We start from the raw sequence: 22,413 nt of genomic DNA, 5'->3' as shown, positions 1-22,413 counted from the left end.
CGTATTTTTTATTTTTTAAAAAAATAATTACATTTACATAATATATATTTGTATCGAAATAATATTGCAAATTTTGATTTGAAATATAATATAAAATACGTAAAATAGATATATAAAAAAAATGGAATAATACGTTCTTTTGTAAATTAATAAAGTCAATATCATAACAAACGAAATAAAGAATTATTTGAACATAATGAATATGATTGACTTAATAACAAAAAATAAAATATACGCGATGAGAAAGATATTCAACAGGTGTTTAAAAGTCTCTAAATATTTAACAATTTGCCTCGTATCTCTTGCAGCTATGTATATATCCATAACTTAATGAAGCTATTTAGTAAATAATTATATATAAAGAGAAATAAAATTACTTGTACGCAACAATTCGTAATATTTCGCGTTTCATCAAAATTTAATTTCTTGCATCTGAGCCTCGTATAATGAGATGGCCGAGAATTACCATAAATTTTCCAAATAATTACGCGTATTAAATAATCATCATCGATTTAAACTCGCCTCAACGATAATACCTTCGAAGGTTATTTTATAGAAATTTTTATAAAAATATTCGGAATCTTGTTTAATTTCCAAGAAAACCTTTCAGGAAAAATATTGTTTAAGAAAAAAAGAATCGGGATAAGCGTCGTGGTATTAGCGTCGAACTAATGAAATGTAAATTAAACAACGTTTTCACCGCGACTTATTTCCTCCCCTAAATCCCACCCCTCTCGTGCGATAATCGCGCGTCTTCGGATGCAGTCGTTTAATTAACGGCGTTTCCTTACCGGGCAAACAAGGAACAGCCAATCCCTTAACTCGCCCGTTTCTCTTTTTCTCTCTTGCTTCACGAGTTACGGTTACGACCCTCGTTGCAGGGGGAGAAGATTCGATCTATTATTTGTACGTGGCCGTGGAGGATTCGCAAGGATCGAAAGGATCTAATTAACGGGGACGTGGATCGATCGAACATCTCGAAACTCGTGAATCCAGAGATATTTCTTTTTTTAAATTTCCTGTATCACCCTGTGACGAGCACGTTCTCGTTCGTCCGCCTCGATAGAGACGAATCGTCGATCGAGAAAGAGGACTCGAATCGGTGTCCGAGTTCTTTTCTGTTTTTTTTTTTTTTATCAGCGATCGTTGTCGGTTGTTTGTTTCGAAAAAGTGGTGTTACTTGCTCTCGTAGATTTTACAGGGAATCGTCGTCCGATTCGGAATCGATTTTGGGTCCCCTTGATGTATGTCGTTAGACAGTCTAAGGGAACTTTGTTCTTCTCTCTCTCTCTCTTTCTTTCTCTCTGATGTGAGATTTAGAGGGGAGGTGGGGTGAAATTGGATGTTGGAGATTGGAGAAGTCGGTGGTATCTACACGATGGATCGTGTAATTTGGTACGTTTGAGGAATGGTTTATTAAAAAAGACGAGTTTTATCGGAAGGGATTTTTTTTTTTAATTAATGGTAACGTTAGAGGTTATTTTTCTTGACTTGTTAATTATCAAGTTTCCAACTCGCGAGAAGTTTAAAAAAAAAGATCGATTCATTAGTATTCGGTAAATAGGTCAGTATCAAAGCTTCGTTGCTTCGATTCGAGGAGACTGGGAGAGATTAATGAGCGAAAAATTTCTTAATACCTATATACGTCTCTCTCGACAAGGATAAGATGATGAGAGAATGATGGAAACGTGGAATCAATTTTAATTAACGATAGAAATACGAATATCGATTGATAAGTTCGACGTTCGTAAAAAATAAAATATTTATAATTTGTGTTCACACATTATGTAATTTTTATTACATAAATTAATATTAAATTCGCGAAGAGAAGCGTGATTGGAAATTGGATAAATGGGGGATAAAAATAAAAGGAGAATGCGATGTATAAAAGGAAAATCGGTGGAAATTGAAACCGAATTTAATGGAACTCTGGAAATTAAATGCAGGTAAATAGAAGCGTAATTCGAATTCGGCTTTTGTTTTCGAACGTGGGTGGTGGTACTCGGGGAAAAATTGTGTTTAAACTGTGGGGGCACAACGAGATTTTATTTTCTTGCATTGCGAGGCTACTCGAATCCCTACTAAACTTTTCCAACCTGAAACCTGAAAAGTCGATGTTACGATAAAAGAATCTAAAGTGGAAGTAGGGTAATTTTCGATGAGAAATATCCCACATCCGAAACCTCCCCTCACGCGTTATTCGAATTCCATTTCATCCCCCATTCGAACAATTTTTTTCACGCTTAATAAACTCGATCTATCATTATCCCAAAACCTGCTCGAAATACCACGGTCGCACGATCAAAATTCTCCGCGGCATCTGATCCCCCTCTGTATTCATCAACGACCGAATCGAAGCAATCCGACGTTTTATAGAACGGGAATATCTTTGTCTGCATTTGCATTCGATGCTCTCTCCCATCGATCCATGGGAAATAGAGTTTTGATCGGTTCTACCTGGACCTATCGCTTCTTCTTCTTCTTCCACGCTTCTTCTCCTCCTCTCCTTTCTTCCCCCACTTTCCTCCCCTTCAAGGAGAGCGAGGCGGAGGTGGAAAGGAAACGACGACGCGCGAAGAACGAAAAGTGGGGTTGGCCGAAACCGAGGTCGGCCGACGAGAGAAGCGTAAGGTTTCGCTCGTTAAAATCCGTAAATAACAGCCACGTCGAGGATAACGAGGCAATTTCCGGCTATGCTCCTCGACCACGTTCGAGTTTTGGCAGGGAACTCGGCCATTTGAATATTCCACGGATTTTTACGTTATTCCTCTCTCTTCCTATGTTTGTTCTCCGGCACGGGGTGCGTTTCACAAGGGACGCGTGAATCACAGACTCGATCAGGCTTCCCTCAATCTCTCCCCGCGTTATCTTTATCCGAGTTTAAATCGTCGTTCAGCATCCTGGTTTAAAGATTTAACGTTGTTTCGTTCTTGTTTCGTCGTTGCGCGTATACGTCGTGTTACTCAGAGAGAGAAAGAGGGAGAGAATTCTCGGGAGAATTTTAGTTTACGAGTCAATCATCTCGCATGGATCGTTTCAAATATTTATATATTCGGGGTTGCGCTCCCTCGATGGAGAGTTAATTTATGGTATGTCGCTTTTGTCCAGATTAAATTGCATCGAATTATCCTCATATTATTATTTCGAGAACGAATTAATCTTTGGATAGATGGAAAAACGCGTTCGAAGAAGGGTATCAATAAAGGGTTACACGTGGGATGCAATAAATCACGTTGAATCCGATATCGATATCGATTATTATATTCGATAATCTCGAATCGAATTTGATCGATTTAATTCTATTTTTATTGCCACGAATTCTAACAATTTCCACTCATATCTCTATGTATAGGAGATATCGACAGCGTTGCTCCAAAGTTAAAACGATAACGTTATAAATTTTATAAATAGAACTGTTCTTCCCTTAAATAATCCACCCTGTTACGCCATATTTCCAATCGATTTCATCGAAACGCGATAATTATAAATCGGAGAAGGAGAGGGGCTGGAAATATAGAAATATCACAGGGATCGGACGAAGACTCGATAGAATTCCTCTCGATCCATTCCTTTCTCCCCTTCTTTCCTTAATAAACGCGTAATTCCTCGTCAAATATCCTCCTTTAGGGATTCTTCTGTTCCTTCCTAAAAGTAAAACCGAAAGTCGATCTAACTCGATCCCCTTTAATTAATCTCGTCTCGGTTTCTTGGATGTTTACTCGAATCTCTATCGAGCGTTATTTATCCGGAGGACCGCGGGGTCGAAAACAATCGTAACGGTAGTTGGCCGGTCCCCTTTGAAAGTGCAATTGATCGTGGAGACCAGGCATCAGAGAGTGGAGAGTTGTTACGGACTTAAGGCGTACGTGGTGGACCGTCTCTCCGTTTCCAGCCAGAGGGCTGTCTGTTGCTGCCAACTTCGACAAAGAGAACGTCTCTCCCGTCTCTCCGTTCTCGCTTCTCTCTCTCGCTTCCAGAGACAGAGAGAGAGGCGAAAGCGCAACAACGAGGCGAGCAACGTCGAGCCAGACGAGGAAGAGGAGAAGAAAGATGAGGAGGAAAGCTTCTCCCGTGGAATACACACGAAGAGAGAGAGAGAGGAAGGAGAAGGCTTAGGTAGGAGAAGGTGAAATAGCGGAAGGAGGAGGAGGAAAGTGGAGCGGTGTATTCGAGGAAGGGTGGAAGAGAAGGAAGGGTGAGCAGAAGAGGAGGAGGGAAAAGGTAGGAAGAAAGCGGAAGAGGAAGCGAAGAGGAACGGAGAGAAAGCTGAGCGGAGGGAGGGGAAAGAGGAGAGGAAAGTGGAAAGAGAGAAAGAGAGGGAGAGAGGCGGAACGACCCGGGGGTTGCCGTGGCGTTATCGACCGGACTGGTGGTCGGTACGAAACAAGGCGTCGGCGCCGTGGATGCCCCGGCTTCCTCAAGTGCCGGACCATCCTCCACCTCCACCGGTAGTGCCACCACCACCGTCTCCACCACCACCGCCGCCACCGCCACCACCAGCGAGGGCAGCAGCAGCACCACCACCGCTGCCACCACCGCCGCCGCCACCACCGCCGCCACCACCACCACCATCACCACCACCACCAGCACCAACAGCGGCACCAGCACCAGCACCAGCATCAGCAGCAGCACCAGCACCGCCACCTCCATGGAGGTCGCGCGGTTGGGCATCAGTAGAGCCCGGGACAGACTGCCGATCGCGCACACGGAGGGTGCGGGTCGTCCCTGGGATTGGTGGTCGGATCGGGTTTGGTCGGTCGGTCGGTCGGTCGTTGTATCGCGCATCCCTGTTTACGTGGACGGCTCTGGTGCGTACGTATCGCGAGTAGCAAACGTATCCAGTGGACCGGATTTCGAGAAATGATGCGGTGAGGGAGCGGGAGATGAAGACGCCTCGTGGCTAGTGTGGTGCAGTTGAGAAAGGAAGAGAAAGGGAGAGGAGGAGGAGACGGAGAAGGAGAAAGAAAGAGGGAGAGAGAGAGAGAGGGAGAGAGAGAAGGGAGGGAGAGAGAGAGAGAGAGCGAGAGAGAAAGGGTGGTGCAGGTGGTGGTGGAGTGGCGGACGGAGTTGGTCGGTGGCGAGTGGCGAGCGAGCGAGCGAGCGAGCGAACCCCGAATAAGTGGAGCCGCCGCGGTCCAGTGCCGTGTGAAATGGACTAGAGAGTGGATTGGTGGTCGGTTGTCGGTCGAATCGGTGGGTGCAAGGGAGGATCGAGATGTTGTGCGTTTCGGGACCGGGATCGTCTCGCGCGTCGAGACGGCTGGCGTCGCGTTATCGGATTCGTCGTTGATCGGACAAAGCCGGTTGTTGTTCGCTCTCCGTTCCCGTATGCGTGCGTGTGCGTGGCTGCGTGCGTGTATGCGTGCGTGCGCGCCGACCAAAGACATCCTCGCGTGTGGAGCTACTTCGTGTTCGAAATAGACGGAAAACGGTACGTTTGGTTTAATAATCCTTCCCTCCCCTTACCTTACGAGTGACACCGGTTTAATTATAATGGAACGGATCGACGCGTAGCCTTATCGTTGTCTAATCGTGTATATAAGCGAACGAGCCGCTTCGTTCGGGCTTATGGTTTAACGGTAAACCACTTAGCAAAGTGTTAACTTTGTTCCACTCTACCCTACTTGAAGCCGTTTAAGTTCGAAGGTATGCAAATACGCGGTGGATGAAGAACTTTTAGTTAGCTTACGGTTTAATCACGGTTGAAAAGGTTCCGTAACTTTCCTCTCGTCGCTTGCCTCCGCGAATGGCGAATAACAGCTGACGAAACCGAAGCGCTGGCCTCGCTTTCCATTAATTTTCTTCGCGTCTATTTCTCTCCTCTCCCTATATATATATATATTTCCTCCGCTATTTTCCCAATCGTCAACTTTTTCTTCCCCTTTCATCTTCCTCTCTCGGCTACCGAGAACTGCGAAAAGTTAAATTTTCTATCCCATTGTTTACGACACGGATAACACCACTCTGACAATAGCGGAGCTCGTGCCAAAATCGTTCGTCCTAGTCCACTAGATAGATGGATAGAATCGTCTCGAATCGAATGGAGTTTAGGAGAGGAGCGACGTTGGAAAAATATCTGGATGGTAGAAAGTTGTCCATCTCCTCGCTCGATTCCTCTCTTCGTAATTCGCGGAGGGATCGATCGCGCCGACTTGGCACTTGGAACGGACAGAGTCTGGCCGTATTATTAATCGTCCCGCTCGTCCCCCGCAATTAGTGCTCTGCCAGGAATTTCATTTCGCCGGGAACGAGTCTCCTCTCCGCTCCCCCCTCCCGATGATAATGGTTATCGATATCTCGGCCAATAGCCGAGCAACGGAGAAAGGAAACGGAATCTCGGCCGAGGAATCTCGACGCGTAATCCGACGCCGACACCCTCTGATCCTCTTTGCAAAGTCCAAGTTGCAAAGTCGTGCGCGCAACTCGACGATGGTCGAGGAATCGACGCGTGAGAAAATTCGTCCGAGATTTCCAAGTTTTTCGAAGAAACGTTCCTCTTCGTCCGTACACTGAAATAGAAGATGGATCGTAGTAGCGGTTTATAGTGGAGCGATAAATTTTTCTCGAGGCGATAACTTAAACGTCCCTTCAAATTTTTAATGCATCCCCGGGGGAGGAGTAAATTTTTATGTCGGGAGAGGGCGATGTAATTTTCACCATTCCTCGTCGTCGTTGGAACAATTGCTCTCCTTTATGAACTCCTTTATTATTATTATTATTGTTATTATTTCTCTCTTTCTCTCGTTCTACGCGCCATTCTTTTCGCGCGATCCGATTGTTCGGTCGGTGACTCGAGCGAGTTTATTTCGAGTTTCTTCTTGATTTTTACGATTTTGTTTTTTGGGAGTTTCCGTTCGTTTCGGAAAATTTAATCCGTTACCTCGTCAACGGATTTTTCGCGTCGGGGAAAGTGTAAATAATCGAGGAAGTGAATTTTTCGTGGAGCGAATAGCAGTTTCCGATTTTTCTGGTTGTTACAGGAAAACACGAAGGATAAGTTAGCGTTAGCCTTGTCTCGTTGTCACGCAGTCGTGAATTTTTATTACAGTTTATCTTGCATAGGCGTTATCCAGTTACACTTGTCACTTTGACGTAGATTCTTTATTATGGAGACGTTTCGCACGTTCGAGCTTTGAATTACGAGCTTCGATATAATCATGTTCTTTATTTTCTTCGATCCTGACAATTTGTTCTTCGAGGATTCGATTTAATTTTATCTCTCAATCTTCGTGCGTAAGCTGTTAGAGCTATAAGAAAATTTATCTTAAATTTATCGCGTTCTTGGCGTCGATTGAAAATCCCTTCTAAATAATTCGTAACCATCTCTGCCATTTCATCTCCGTAATTATCATACCGTGTCAATCGAATAAATACGAATATCGATCACTCACGATCGTACGGGGGAAGCGAAGTTGTCGATGGAAACTTAGAAATAGAGATTGGTCGGTGTAACTTGGAAATTGGAAATTCTCGCATTGCCGCAGAACCGGTATTATTGGGTTTTCGTGTCATTTGCGGCGGACTCGAAACCCGCCCCTATTACAAATTGAGTTGTCCGTGGTAATTCCCAGCGGGGCGAAAAAGCCCGGTTAAACGTCTGCAGAAGCTCGAAACAAAAGCAACCGTGTTGGTTTTCGACACCAGATTGTAATGTTATTATTCCATTAATCCTTCGTGGACTCCCGCTCTTCGTTCCTTCGTTGTGTAATTTTAAATTCGCGGTTAATTCGTTTACACCTCTCCGTCTCCGGATTTCTTTTCTGAAGATTTGCAAACAAATTTTCAACGTCTTTCCTTTTCGCCTCGATCCGTATTCGATCTGTCTCGTTCGCACGCATATCGCAAACTCGATTTCACACTTTTCAGAATTTAATTTTCTCTTTTTTATCTTCATTCACGAGGTGAATATTTGCGACGATCGAACGCGTGTCCCCCTTTTTTCGACAATTCTCCCTCGTTTTACAACCGCATACGTTCATTATCTCTCTCTGTTGCAGAAGATCACGAGCGAACCGCCACGGAGGCAACCTCGTCGTCGCCCGACAAGCAACCACTACGAATGATAAAATGAAGGAATTGACACGTATAAGAGCAACGATACGACACGAAGCGTAACGAGTATAACTCGCCAAGAGATACTACAAGAACTGGCAAATCGACGCGCTCGTAGTGTAAAACTTTCGAAACTGACCTTCCCCTCCTGCCGATGGACGATTAGCCATCGCCGGAAGCTCATCGCGCGTCCAGGGAGGGGTGGCGAACGCCGATGCTTCCCTTGGACTTGTCGGGCCGCGCCGTCGACCGGAGCTCCTCGTCGTTGATCGGACGAGCGACGAGGACGACGATCGAGGCGATCGTCGCGACGTGGGCGAGAGCGAGGAGCAAGAACAACGAGTTCCGGTTGACGCGGAAGCTCGTTGCAGGCCACTCACGTCCCCGAGGATGGAACTGAGAGCCCTGGATCCGATTGGCACCGCGTTGGCACCGATATCTCGCGAGTTGATCATCCGTTTGCGAACGACGAGCGAGCAGACGAAGCGTTCGAGGGCGGTGAACGAGGAGGAGTGGAAAGAGGGTGGGTCGGAGCACGGGGTAGACGGAAGAGAGGACGGAAGGGGGTATCCGGCGCGAGAGGAAGAGGAAGAGGAAGAAGAGGGACGTGCCCCGGGCGGAGGGCCCCACAGATGCGGGGCCCGGAGGGGCCAGTCCGCGGCGGCGTGACGCGATGCGGACGTCCTCCTCCTCGGCCGCGAGGAAGAGGAAACAGGTCTTCTCGCCTATCCTCGACCCTATCCGAGCTCTGCCTCCCTCGCTGGACGATAGCTTCGTCTTGGACCGTGCTCGCGATCACCGCCTCGTCGGCCCTGTCTTCCGCTGTTCCGCTCACCCGGCTGCCCGTCGTCCAAGGTGGCGGTGCGGCCGAGCGGAGGACGAGGAGTTTGGCGGGAGCGAGAGGACGGCGCGGTGGGATTTCCAGGAGGAAGACGGCGGGACGCGGAGGCGAAATGGGAGGGAAGGAGCGGTGCAGGCGCGTTGCGAGAGCAGGGGGGACGGGTCGAAAAAGTGTTTGGCGACGGTCGTGGTGTTGCTCGGTCTGTTGTGCGGACAGTGGTGCGGCGGTGGGGCGGAGGCCCTCGCCGGAAGCCAGAAGTACAGCACGAGGACGGTGAGGACCAGGTACGGGACGTTGCGCGGCGTCGAGGACAGGTCGTCCACCTCCGTGGAAACCTATTACGGCGTCCCGTACGCCACACCCCCGATCGGGGCGCTGCGGTACATGCCACCGGTCACGCCGACCCCGTGGCGGGGCACCAAGCTGGCGGACACCGTGCCGCCCGCGTGCCCCCAGCGGCCCCCGGAACCGGACTCGAGTCTGCCGCGCTCCAAACGCGCCTACCTCGAGAGGCTGGCGCCCATGCTTGCCAACCAGAGCGAAGACTGCCTATACTTGAACCTCTACGTGCCCAAAACTCCTCACGGTGAGTTACCCAAACTTATCGCTCTTTGTCGTTGCGATTCGACGAACGAAAGATCGATGGAACGCTTGTCTCTGAGTCCGTTCGTACGTCGATTCGTAATTTTATCAACGATGCTCGACTAGTTGAACGTAGCGGAACCGGGTATTACGTGTAAATGGTTATCGCCGTCGGATCGCGAGGGATGAAATCTGGTTCGAGATAAGGGGATCCGTCCCCTTATCGCGCCGTCGAAACGTTGAACGTTGAACAATGCATTTACAGCGTGAATAATTAGACACGATAACCAAAGTGTTTGCTCGCACGCGAGACGTCAAGTGAAATTTTATGGTTAACGCATTCGTCTTCCCCAACGTGCGATTATAGCCACGTCTCGTTTTATCGTTCACGCTTCTCGACGGTCATTTATCGTTTAACGATCATAATCCGTGGCTCGCGAGGTAGTCACGAATGCGATGAAACGTAATTTCCTTTCCTCTCCTTTCCTCCCTCCCCTCCTCCGCTCCTCCATTCCCGATCTCTTCGATCCGTAACTTGCTTTCTTCCTCCGTTTTACGATTCGACCGCGATCGAGTAATAAAAACGTAAATTTCCACGTTCCGTCGTGCTGTTAGATTGTATCATCGATACGAATGTTGACGAGATTCGGGGAATGAGAGATTATTCGAAAGGATATCGATAAGAGGCGGGACGATTAGTCTTTTTGGCGCGAAGGAGTTTGTTTATAAGTCGCTTCTTCCTTTCCAACGCTTTCCCGTTTTGCTTCATAGCATTACGCAACTCTTACCACGTTCCTGGCGTAGTAGCTGGTGCTCGATCGACAAAAATGTTGTTCGCGATTGTAATTTTACAATTTCGAGGAATTTCAAGAATTTGAAATTCTTAAAATATTAATTAAAATATTAATCTCGTTAGTTTAGGATCGAAACTCTAATTAGTTCCGGCGAATTAATCGTGTCGAGATGTATCGCGATGATAAAATTTAATTAAAATTTTGCGCGAGATCAAATTGTTACAAAAATTGCATTACTCAGGGAAACGAGACTAGCGTTTAAAAATTTCTATCTTATTTTCTTTTTCTTTCATCAATTCCCGTTTTTGTAAGGATTTTCTTCGATTATAAAGTAACGCGATCGGAATATACACTTGAATTTTATTTTCGAGTGCGCTTAGCGTCGATCGATTCAATCGCCCCATTCGGGGAGAAGTACGCTTCGTACTTCGCACATGTTTTTTCGAAAAAGGGTCGCTCTCCGTCTCCTTTGCACCCACTTTCCCCTCTACGCTCATTTTTCTTTGACCAACCCTTACCTGATCGAGGGATCTGAGGGATTTGAGGAGAAGTTTACCAATCGCTGGTCGCGATGATGGAGCGAAAGTAAATGAAAATGGCAAAGACGGTTCTCGGCTACCTCCTTATTCTCTCTTTCTATCTCGGTCGGTTCCTTGCGCCTCATCTCAGATCGCTGTTGCCCTCTCTCAAACTCCCTAAAGAGAAAAAGAAAGAAAAGAAAAAATTCTACTCAAAGTTATTCAGAAATTCCGCAAGGAAAAATATTACACGGTAAAAATTATCGTCCACGTTTAGTCGGCGAAACGATGGTGGAAAATATCGGCTCGAATCTCGTCGAAACCGTTTCTTCCTTATCGCGTATATCGCGAATCGAATAGTACGAGCGAGTTCACTCGATGAAACGGGATTATTTCGGGACAACAGATTAAAATCGGCACGGTAGAAATAAGTTTAATCGGATCACGTTCCACCCCACGTTCCGTGTATCGATACGGGCGTTGCGAGCAATTTTTTTTTTTCTTCTTCCTTTTTTCTTTTTTTTTCGACACGCTGTCGAAACCGTGTACGTACACGCGAACGAATCTTTGTCGGACGAGAAATACATCCGGCCAAGTGGTTCTCGCCAAGAGGTGGCGGTTCCCGCGTCAATTGCACAATTGCCAATTGCCCGTTCCACCATTTCTCCCCTCTCTTCCTTCCCTCTTCCCCCCTATTTTTCTAAGCCCTCGATGTTTCAGCAAATTCAAGAAGAGTATTTTTTTTTTCTCCGTCAAATTTTAACAGCGAGCTTTCTCCTTTTTTGTTTTAGACTTTTTTTTTAGAGCGAGAAGGAATTGAAGGATAGGAAAATATATCTCAATTCCAAATTTTTCTTTCTTCTAGATTTTAGAAATTATAGGAATCGTACGATGGGTAGATTTGGAGAATGTATCTCAATATTAAATTTGGATTTAATATTCATCTTTCTTGTCGAGATTGAGGATTTCTTTCTTTTTTTTTTTTTTAAGAAGAGAAGATACAAAAAGCGAAATGAAACGCATTTTTTAACGTAATGCGATGATTTTCGTTGGGCGCAACAAAATTTTACGAAAATTAATACGATGTCACGTATAATATTCCGGCGAGGATCGCGAGTTTATTATTCTCTTCATACATAATCACTCCAAGTTGAGTGAAATAATAATTATTCAAGATAGAAATTTGCAAATGTCTGTTGTATAATACCTATTCTTATCTATATTTAAATAGTATTAAAACAATTTTCAATAGTGAAACAAAAATTTATATGAATAATTAATTTACATTTTCAATCTATATTTAACGCGTTTATCCTCCATCTACGAACATAAACATAAACGATATATCATAAATATCGTAAATATTTTTTTTTCTATCTTCGAACTGTCCTTTTTATTTATCGATCAAAATAATCACGAAAAGAAATTGTTACGTTTTTTTGATTAAAAACCTCGTAACGAATTTCCAAAGCAGAGCAATTTTCGAAGAAAAAAAAAAACTTGTTTCGCGAGACAACCATCCCATTAAACTCCCTTTGATTCGATCGATAAGATGGATGGAGATCCGGATAAAACCGTTGTGCACGATACATGAAAAATGAGCGGGTCGTGGAATAAGAGGGGGAGGGGAGATAGCATTTCGCGGCAAGGCGTAGGGGGTGCCGATTACCGAGCTTTCGATATCTTCCCTCCGACTTCCTCCCATTTTCGTTGCTCGGATTTCGAGTGGAGGAGGAGGAGGAGAGACGGCGAAAGAAGGGAAAGAAGACGAGGGAGGGGAGGGGAAGAAAGGAGGAGAGGAAAGAATGGGATCGATCGGTCGCGATGCGATTCCTGATTGCGAGCCAAGCGAAACGAGGAGACGCGAAAATCCAGGCTCTCCGTTATACCTTTCCAACTTGCTCTTTAAACGAGTCGAAAATAGCCGCTTCTTCTACGGAATATAAGGGGATGGAATCGGGTCGAAGACTCGAAAGGGAGGGGTACAATTTTTTCTTTTCGAGAACTTCGTTTTCGAGCAGTGGGAAGAGTCAAATTGGAAAAGTTTTCAACCGGAATTTGACTAATTCCCCTTCGATCGAATGCCAATGACGATTATTATCGTCAGTAGGAGGAGATGAAAGTTTGCAAAATTGACAAGTTTTTCGTGATTGAGCGTGAACGGAATTTCCTTTGGAAATAATTTTTTTTTTTTCCTTTGTCCTCGTCGTTAAGGAAAGTCGTTGGGCGTGGCCCAAGAGGAGCTTAATTTCGAGTTAACGTGGTATCCGATATTAATAGCGGCCGCGGTGTTAATGAAGAGAGGAGGTCGGTGATTAGGTTCGGTTTTGATAAGTACGGAAGATGGGCGGATAAATGGTGGCTGGCTCTTCGTAAGATTGATTTTTGTTTCTTTTGTTTTTGATGCTCTCCAAGTCCGGTCTATTAATCTTTCTTCACGTCAGCGTACAATGTGTTCACCATTGAACCACAGATACTTTCGTATCTATGCTTGAACGATGCATAACGGTGGTATAAAAGGTGGAATTCGTTATTTTGTCTACCGGTGTTGTTACATTGTTACTTTAGCACGCGAAACCGTATTATCGGACAAAGGAGTTTTCCAGCGACGAAAATTTGTTGAGGGACGCGTAGAAAGATTAGACTCCTTTTTTAACGCAAGATTGATGGATGATGATATTCCCAAAGAGGGAAGGATAATTAACATAATCGAAGTTTTTTTGACCGTATACTCGATCGAATCTTTCAACTTTGAATAATTGGATTATATACTGCATATATACAGTATACACGTACAGAAAGAGTTGTTTGTTTTAATAAATTGTACGCTCGATTCTCCTTTACATAGCTTTCCGGATCATTTCATCTTTTATGCATGTGTATTGTTGCATATTCATTAAATACTTTATCGTTTTAATCGATAATTCAACGTGGTAGAGGCAAAGGCGGTATAAAAGTTGGTTATATTATAATTTCACGATGGAGTGCAAGAAGAGGGATAAAAATGAACGTCGCGTCTGATCAACGCGGCGCTCTACTACTTGCACATTTCCGCTAGTAAAAGTCAACTTCACTGCTTCGATCGAAACGAATTCACGCGTATTGCCACTTCTTTTTCACACTTGCAATTTCGATCCATGTATCTATACGTACCGAAAAAACGGATAGTCAATTAAAAAGAGAAAAAGTTCGAATAACATAAATGTCATATCGAGCGAATTCTTTTGAAAACTTTTCCTTTAAGAAACGGATCCTTCCGTAAAGGTACATTGTAAATCGATGTTGCAACGCGTGCATCGAACGATGGGTTTAAGTCAACGACTCGTCCAACGAAGTGACACGGTAATGTTGGTGCGAACCATTCACTTAAGTCGATGTACACATTTGCGCACGTTTCGACGACCTTAAACGCGTTTCTCTAGCAATGAACGAATACTCCTCGACAATAATCGCCGATCTCTATTAATCATCTCCCTAAGGACGAGACATGTTTCCACTAGAATTCCGGATATCCCTGTTATCCAACGATTCGAAGCAAAAGTCGAATCGTTGGACGAGAAAAAGTGATATTTTGCCACTCGACGAACTTCTATATTCTAAAATACCCGAAGAAACGTCCACGGGGGTTCTTGTGCTTTTAATCGGTCGGTTTACATTTTTCTGGCCGTGCGAAAAACGCGTCATTTTTTCTCCCCTCCATCGCATATATTAATTACACGGTTGTGAACGAACGATAACTCGAATTTTATCGCGGGGACGCGTTTTTACCCGCGTGACAAATTTCTCGGTGATTTAGCTCTCGACGGGGAAACGAGGGCGCGCATATAAATTTGCGTTTTATTATTCGAAATCGAAACAGCACATTGTTCCCGCGAAATGAAATTGGCCTCGGTCCAATGTTCGACTCCTGGCGGGCGTTGGAAGGAAGGGAGGCGCGGGGGAGGGGCGCAAGAACGAAAATAATGCATATTTCATGGATTTTCGAAAATCAAAATAAAAGCTCCGTTCGTGGAGTAAGAGGAAGAGTCGAGGCGAAGTGGAGTTTGATAGGGGGGAGGGGAGGAAATTTATTCGGGATACGCGTTTGATTCATCGTTTCCACCAAATTGGATTTGATTTAAACGGCTTCTCCAACGCGCGATTTGATTTCGGATGGGACGACTGGCGGCCGCAAGCATTTTCCTAAGGCATTTTCTTATTTAACGCTTTGATTCTCTGCAGTCGAGATCGATAATTAGTAATGCGTTCTGATCAAATTTGTTCGAAACGAGTCGGATGGAAATTTGTTTTGAAAATTATCTCGAAAGAAGTCTCCCTCCCTCGAAAGAAATTGTTCTCTTTGTCGGATATTTTAATATTTATGATAAATATTCAAAGATTTTGATCAATCGATCGCGTTTTTTTTTTTCGTTAAGTAAGAAAAGTAAAAGATTTCGCGAAGATCCATTTTTCCTACGATTTTACGAACTGCTCGATTATTCGAACGATCAGAGTCATAATTTGCAATGATTTATGAATACGAATATAGATATTAATACGGAAAGCACTCTCTATTTTATCGGTATTAAAAATTAAAGTTTCATTTTCTGAATGGTACGTGTTTGCGGAATAAATATTAAAGGATGTTTTTCACGAACGTTTATAATTCATCGACTCGTCCTGTTATTCCATTATAACAAGAAAATTAAACTTTTAAATATGCAGTGTAGTATACATTTTTTGTAGCCACGAGGATCTTCCGTGCAACGATCGAATCGAGGGGTTAAAAAAAAATATCGAAAATAGATTCTCGCGAGGACTATTTTATCTCGCGGGCGAGAGCTATCTATCGATCGATAGATTTTCTTTTTTTAGATATTTTCGTCGAGAAAGAGGCAATTGGTGCATAAAATCGAGCTGGAGAGCGCCGTGTACGAGGATAAAAAAAGGACGTTAAAAATTGCATCAAAGATGAAGAAGACTCGCCATGCGAACGCTTATAACGATTCCCCGCGTAACATTGCGAGGATTAAGAATGCGTTCTCTCCCCCCTTCCCCCCTTCTCTCCTGCTCTTTGTCGTTGCTCTTTCGTTTCTTCTCGTCGAGCTCTTGGAAAAAATATTTGCCCGTGAGAGATTTTATTAGCGCATCGTTGCTTGTCGTCGTGATAAAACGAGGCGAGGTAAACACTTTTTCTCGTCCTTTTGATAAAAAAGAAAAAGGAAAAGGAAAAAAATAGAAACGTTAATAGAGACGGAATGAAAATTTCTCGTTTGATGAAATAATTAACAGAAAAGAAAAAAAAAAACTTACTACTAATTATTCGTTTTCACTTTTATTCTTTTTAAATATTTAAAAATATTTTTTAAAATTATTTAAGCGACAAAGGACTCGATGTGCAGGTAATTGAAAAACGCGATCGACGAATGGAATAATGTAACGTACGCGCGGAGAGAAAAAAGAGGAATTAACAATTTTTCGTTCGAATTTTTTCATTGTTGAAAAAATTATTCCAATATATTCAAAATTTGTTGGAATATTTTTCTATTTTTTCAAAATCTCACTGGATTTATTTCCATATATTTTATCGTAATAATTGGCAGCGCGAATTAAAAAAAAAAAAACAATTAATATCGTTACGTAAAGTTCGCCCGTTTGAAATTACGCAACTAATTCTCCTTCCTGCAAAGAAGATCGATCCGATGTCTCATTAATATATTCGAGAAACGGATATTTGTAACGCTTTGTTACAACTATAATCTAATCATCTTTCGATATATTCTTCTTAATCGCGTCACAAAACCATCAAACGATCCGATAGCATTTCCACTCGCTTCATTTCTGCTACGCTTCCTCGTGCATTCGCGTCACAAGAATCATCGACAGAAACTTGAATCCTATTGTCGCCCCTCGGCGTAAACAAGAATCTCGGATTCTCTCGCGCAAAGTAGATAAGCCGAAAGTACGGTTTATCCAAAATTCCGCTTCGAAACTTTTTTTCCTCCTCCTCCTTCTCCTCCCTCCTCAGCGCGCACGGTTGCTCCTCGAAACGACCATCGTTCCTCCAAGCACGTAAGAAGCTTACTCTGTTTCGTTCCTTCGATATGAAGAGAGAGAGAGAGAGAGAAAGGAATTTCCAAGGGACAAGTTGCACCCTCTTTATTCCTCTTGGCACTGGAGCGGGCCAGACGCGGATATTTAAATGAGATTCTCCAGGACGAAACGTATTTGACTTGACGCCCACCGCATCCTTTTTCTCGCACCAGCCTGAAAACGTGACGCTGTTGTAAATGGGTTTAAAGCCGATTTAATGACGACAATTAATGTGGCGAAGGAAGATTGGCCAGGTTTGCCAGTTTTCTTCTTTCGTAATTATTGTAATTACGATTACAAGGAATTACGGTTTTGTTTTCTCGAAGATAGGTCGTTTATATGTTATGACGATTAACGGCTATGATAAATACGTTATTTTTATTCGCTTTCGATATTGATCGTATTATTAGTCTTTAAAATTTGATTTGGAGTAGAGCTGTAATTGCTCTAAGAAAAATTATAACGAAAAATTATTATTATCGTATTGGAGAATGTAGACATTAACAGTGGTATTTTTCACGTCGAATTTTCCACGCATTGTGATTTTTCGAGACATTATTAAAGCGTGTACGAGAGTTGTTTGAAAGAAGAAAAGATGCGTATATATACGTTAATATGATCGAAGAGTACGGTTAAAGAGTGGGATTATATATCGCGAGAGTGAAAGAGTAGCGGGGAGAATTGGAGTGCGAAAAGCAAAGCAGTCTCGGAGGCGTGGAGCTAATGGCAATAGTAGTAGGAAGAAATTGGGGCGTGGAGAAACTTCCGAAAAAACCCGGCCGCTTTGAAATTAAGATAATTAACCAGTGAAAATTGACTTGTTCCTTTTCAAAAAGGCTCGATAAACTTTCCACGAATTTTTTTTCATCCTTTAATTTTGAATCTCCTATTATTCTTTTAACGAGATACAAAGTTTTAACGTGTCTCTCATAAGAGAGAGAGAAAAGAAAAATTGGCGAAATATTCTGCTTCCGTTCGGCGAAAGCGTGTCTCGGCGAACGAAACGAGATACGATGATTCGAGGAATTAAACTTGGCAGCGACGAGTTGCAAAGGCACGCGTGCAAGGGCGTTAATCGACGCGACGGTCGAACGCATTATAACGCTAATGTCGGAGATTATATAATTTTCCCTGTTCTCGTTACAACGTGCTTCAGAGATATTCAATATTTCATGAAAATCAGTGTCGCGTTTGAAATTCGTTTCGCTTCGGTTGCGCGAGGATAATTGACGTTAAACTAAACTGTGCTAAACATATACATGTATAGGTGTGAAAAATATCTCCTTTTCGAATCGAACGAGAAAATTCGTGTATTACTCGAAATAGCGTTTCGAAGAAGACGACTCGTATACCCTCGTCAAGTGTTGATCGATCATTATCGAACGCTGTCGAAACTTGTTATACAACGATCCCTCCTCCATTGTTCTCGCCACGATGAAATTCAATCTTCTTCTGTTTAAATATTTCACCCTCTCGGAACCAACAAAGATTCCCTTAAGATTGTGTTACAACAACTTCTACGAGAACATAACGTGACAACGAAGATATCCTTGTTACACGTGTTGAACCGTGAATTACGAAAACCTTTGACGTAGAACCTTCTTCTTTTTCATCTGTTCGTGTTTGCAAAATTAAGTTTTTCCTGTTTTTCACTAATAGTTTCGCGAAACGTTGCTCGTCGAAATCTCGTACGGAGTAGAAGGAAGCAAGATGGAAATAAGGCAAACTCGGGTTTGAGTTGCTCGCCAATTTGGCGGTCTCTGATGTGTACTAATTGAACGTTCTAATTAAATCATTCTCGTGGATTGGGCATGTGCTCCACGGAATTAGGCAAAGAGGATTTGGACGCGCAAGTCCGAGCGTTGAAATTTCTCTTAATTTATTTCTCTTTTTATCCCGGCGACTTGTTAGTCGATAACGTGAGAAATATAAATTTATTATTTTAATTTTTAATTTTCGAAGCTATTAAATTTTACCGTATTTTACGAAAATACCGCCGATTCTGAGTATTTTTTTCATCTCTTTACAATTTTATTTTTTATTTTTGGAGTAAACGCGAGTTTTAAACCGAAAATGAATCATTAAATTATAAGGGGTATACGAGTTAGAAGTAATTGTAGTTTCGTTTCGCAATTTTTATTAAAAATATATTTTATCCCACGATTCCTATTTTAAAAGGAGTACAATACCGCGCACGTTGCAACTATATGAAACTAAAAAATAAAAAAAAGTCGAAAATATTACCCACGCCCTCAAAATTTACAATAGCTAGTCTGAATTAAAAACAAAGAAAAAAAAAAATAATACATATTGTTAACGGTTGTTTGCTTCATCGTCGACCGTACGTCGTATATTTTTACAGACCTACTTCCCGTTCTATAACGACCATGTAAATTCATAAATTCCAACGACCCTTTACCCCGAATGGCCACTTTAAAACGATACTCCGAAACCATAACCGTCTATCACGTGTATCTTTATACGTATAATACATCATCTCTCGCCCCCTTCGTCTTCCTTCTTCCTTATTTTTCTCCGTAAAAATTGCTCGAAACGCTGGGACCAATAAACGAATTTATATTACTCGAAATTTTCGATACCTTTCGAGGGGAGAATGGAAAAAACGTGTCCTGTGGATTCTTTTGCAATTTAATTCACATCTTTAAACTTTTGCGGGGGGAAAAGACTCGCCAAAGACATCTCGTTTCGTTGCAACGATCGTTGTTGCAAAATGGACACCGGTTGTCACAATTATTACGGAAGATGGTTGGGCTTATCCGCGCCTAATCCCCCGGGTGCGATTTGGCGGGGAAGGGCGCGCCAGTTTCAGCCCTCCAACTTGGTAGTTTCGGCCATTCGAGGATTAAGTTTTCACGCTGTCCGGGATTATTATTCCCTGGCCGGGTGACGTTGCGCTCCCACCGCGATATGAATATTCGTTGTCGCGAGAGAGGGTAATTGGCGCAATTAGCCTCGTCCAATCCTCGATGGGAGTTACGCGTTCCCCATCATCGAGGGCGAGGAGGGAGGGACTCGAAACGAACCTGTTTACGGGTTCGACGATTCGCGCATCTCGCGTGGAAATTACGTTACACGGTGGAGACGTGGGGGAATTGAAAAGTCGGTCGGAATCTTGGGCCAAAATAGTTGGGGAATAAAATGGATTTCGACGGATGGAGGAGCAGTCGAATTGCTTCGTAACTAAAATTTGTTAATCGTGTTATTGAAGAAAACTAAGGAATTTATTATTTTTCTTTTTTTTTCCTACGAGAAAATACTGCGGTGACGTGAAAAGTCGTTAACGAGTATAACAGTAGGAAAGATTTTCGGTAGGAAATATAGAAAGCGCCCGTACAGAGGGTTAATTGAAGATTTAAAACGAAACGAACGTTGCGATAATTGGAGGATGTTAGGTGAAACGGGGATTAATGAAAAATATCCTGAACATGGAACAATCGAAATGTACGAAACTCTGGTTCGTTAAAATTATAAGTTTTTATTTCCAACGAAGTCGATTAATTGATAGAGAAGTGGAATAACCGGAGGAGCGCCTGGTGTTAATTCGATAAAGCGTTCGAGACGAACGAACAAAGAGCGATTTAATTAAAAAATTCTCGTCTGCGAATCTCTTCCCCTTAATTTTCTATAACAAATATCGATTTTTGGGATCAATGGAACAATTCACCGATGTTTTGCCACCCCCCCTTAATACGATAAATACCAGACAAATTCAAAAATTACCGAAAAGAAAAAAAAATTTTTTCAATCAAAAATTTCCTTTCAATCTTTATGCAAAACGAAAACCAAACTCTTTCCTAATTTTTAAAAATTTTACAATATATATATATATGTATATTTTGAGTTTAATCATCGAATAGGAAATCCGCATGGCGCGCGCGTTCGTTAATGGGGCGATAATCGAGGCAATTTATATTTGTCGCAATCACGAACTCGTCGATTTGGAAAACGTCAATTTTCATTTGTTGCTACCCTTCGAATCCAGAACCCTTGATCCAGCGTGTCGCGGCCGTTAAACCCGAATGGCCGAATTGTAATTCACCGTTACGATTCATGAAATCAGCGCGGCATGAACCGACTTCATATTCGAGACGCTCGCTCGCGAGATAATATCGGATTCTGGGAGGCACTTGCGGAGGTAAGAGCGCATAATAGAGCGCATTGAGAGAGGTCTCCCCGTCATTTCCTGCCGGTACAAATTTTCTCGTCCAATAGAGCTCGAAGCTCGGATGATTCGATGTTGGTGACGAATACGGAGAGAGAGAGAAAGAGAAAAAAAAAATAAGAAGAGAACAACGTTGGAAGAATAAGAATCGTTTAGGAGATTTGGGTTCGATCGCTTTGAACATTTTTTTTTTTTTTTTAATAAATGTCGAGCGATGAAACGTTTGAGCGACGGTTACATCCGGAATGATATTTTTATTATTATTCGTTTGTTTTTTGTTTTTTAATTTTTTTTTTAATATTTCGCGGAATAATTACTGTTTTTACCGGTTTTCAACATTGTCAATTGCACGGAAAAAGGAATAAAAAAAATACAATTTTTCCTCGCGCGAGCGGCCATATCTATTATTTTATTTGCAGGTTGATTTAATCAAATAAAAATATTATTCGAAAATGATTTATTCGATTCGAACGCGTGATAAATTTATTTCTCCCCGTTATTTCTGAAATAACGAAAAATTTTATCAACTTTAATCGTTGCGCCATTTTTTTTTAACGCGGCGTAAATGCGAAATAAACTTTTGCGAAACGAACTGTCTATTAATTTTTCAAGTTTATAAAGACTTTAATAAAAATCGTGCAGGATTTAGCTCGCACACTAGCTCGTGTACAACGTTTACGTATGTATTACAACGAATCGAACAACGATAAAAAGCTAGGACAAAAGCCTCCTGATCCGAAGCGAGAAAAATGGAAAACGAACCGAATTACTATTTCTTTTTATCAGCGTTAAGTGCGAAATAAATAATTTTGCGAAACGAGCTATCCTATTAATTTTTCACCCGAGTTTGTAAAAACTTGAACAAAAATCTTTAACCCTTGTACACTGGTGAATCGAACGACGACGATAAAAAGCGAGAACAAAGGCCTCCTGATCCGAGCTCAGAGTGAAAAAAAAAAAACAAAAGCAAAAAAAAGAGAAACGAAGAGCAAACCGAATTACAGAATACGTTTTGTACCGACACCTGTAACGAACATCCGGCGTTTCGATGTATATTCCGGCGGAACTTGTCGTTTCCCGTTTCGACGTTGAAGGACCGGTCACGTTGCGCGAAGGGGAGGAAAGGGGAATGTGTTTTAAAGCGGAATGGACAGCGTTATTTTGCGGACGTCCGGTTAAAGGGGTGGCGTTATCGCTGCGTCGCCTGCTGGAAACGAGTAATTAAAAGTGATAACGCTTTGTACCGCCGCTCCAAACACAACGCTCTTTTTTCTTTTTTTTCCTTTTTACCACGGAGGAATTAACCCCCGGGCGTTAAAGCGAGGCGAAAGCCGTGGATGAAAGCCGAACAGCTAAACTTTACGAGTTTAA

The 22,413-nt window shown here is 42.8% G+C and overlaps 1 protein-coding gene across 6 annotated transcripts in view; it reads left to right on the top strand.

Moving 5' to 3' along the window:
- Window positions 1–22,413, top strand: part of LOC108002125 (neuroligin-1) — a 56,810-nt gene that overhangs the window by 1,031 nt on the left and 33,366 nt on the right. For 2 of the 6 annotated variants that reach the window (XM_062086989.1, XM_062086990.1), the window contains exon 2: window positions 7,998–9,479. In XM_062086989.1, the coding sequence (XP_061942973.1) occupies window positions 8,726–9,479 (754 nt within the window). In that variant the 5' untranslated portion in view covers window positions 7,998–8,725. Of the gene's footprint in view, window positions 1–4,347; window positions 5,432–5,490; window positions 5,647–7,997; window positions 9,480–22,413 lie in introns of those variants that run through there. The other 4 variants (XM_062086993.1, XM_062086991.1, XM_062086987.1 and 1 more) reach the window with 4 other exon arrangements.

This window comes from Apis cerana, linkage group LG1 (assembly GCF_029169275.1).
Source record: "Apis cerana isolate GH-2021 linkage group LG1, AcerK_1.0, whole genome shotgun sequence".
In the NCBI taxonomy this organism is placed as follows: domain Eukaryota; kingdom Metazoa; phylum Arthropoda; class Insecta; order Hymenoptera; family Apidae; genus Apis; species Apis cerana.
This window is presented reverse-complemented; position numbering and strand designations above follow the sequence as displayed.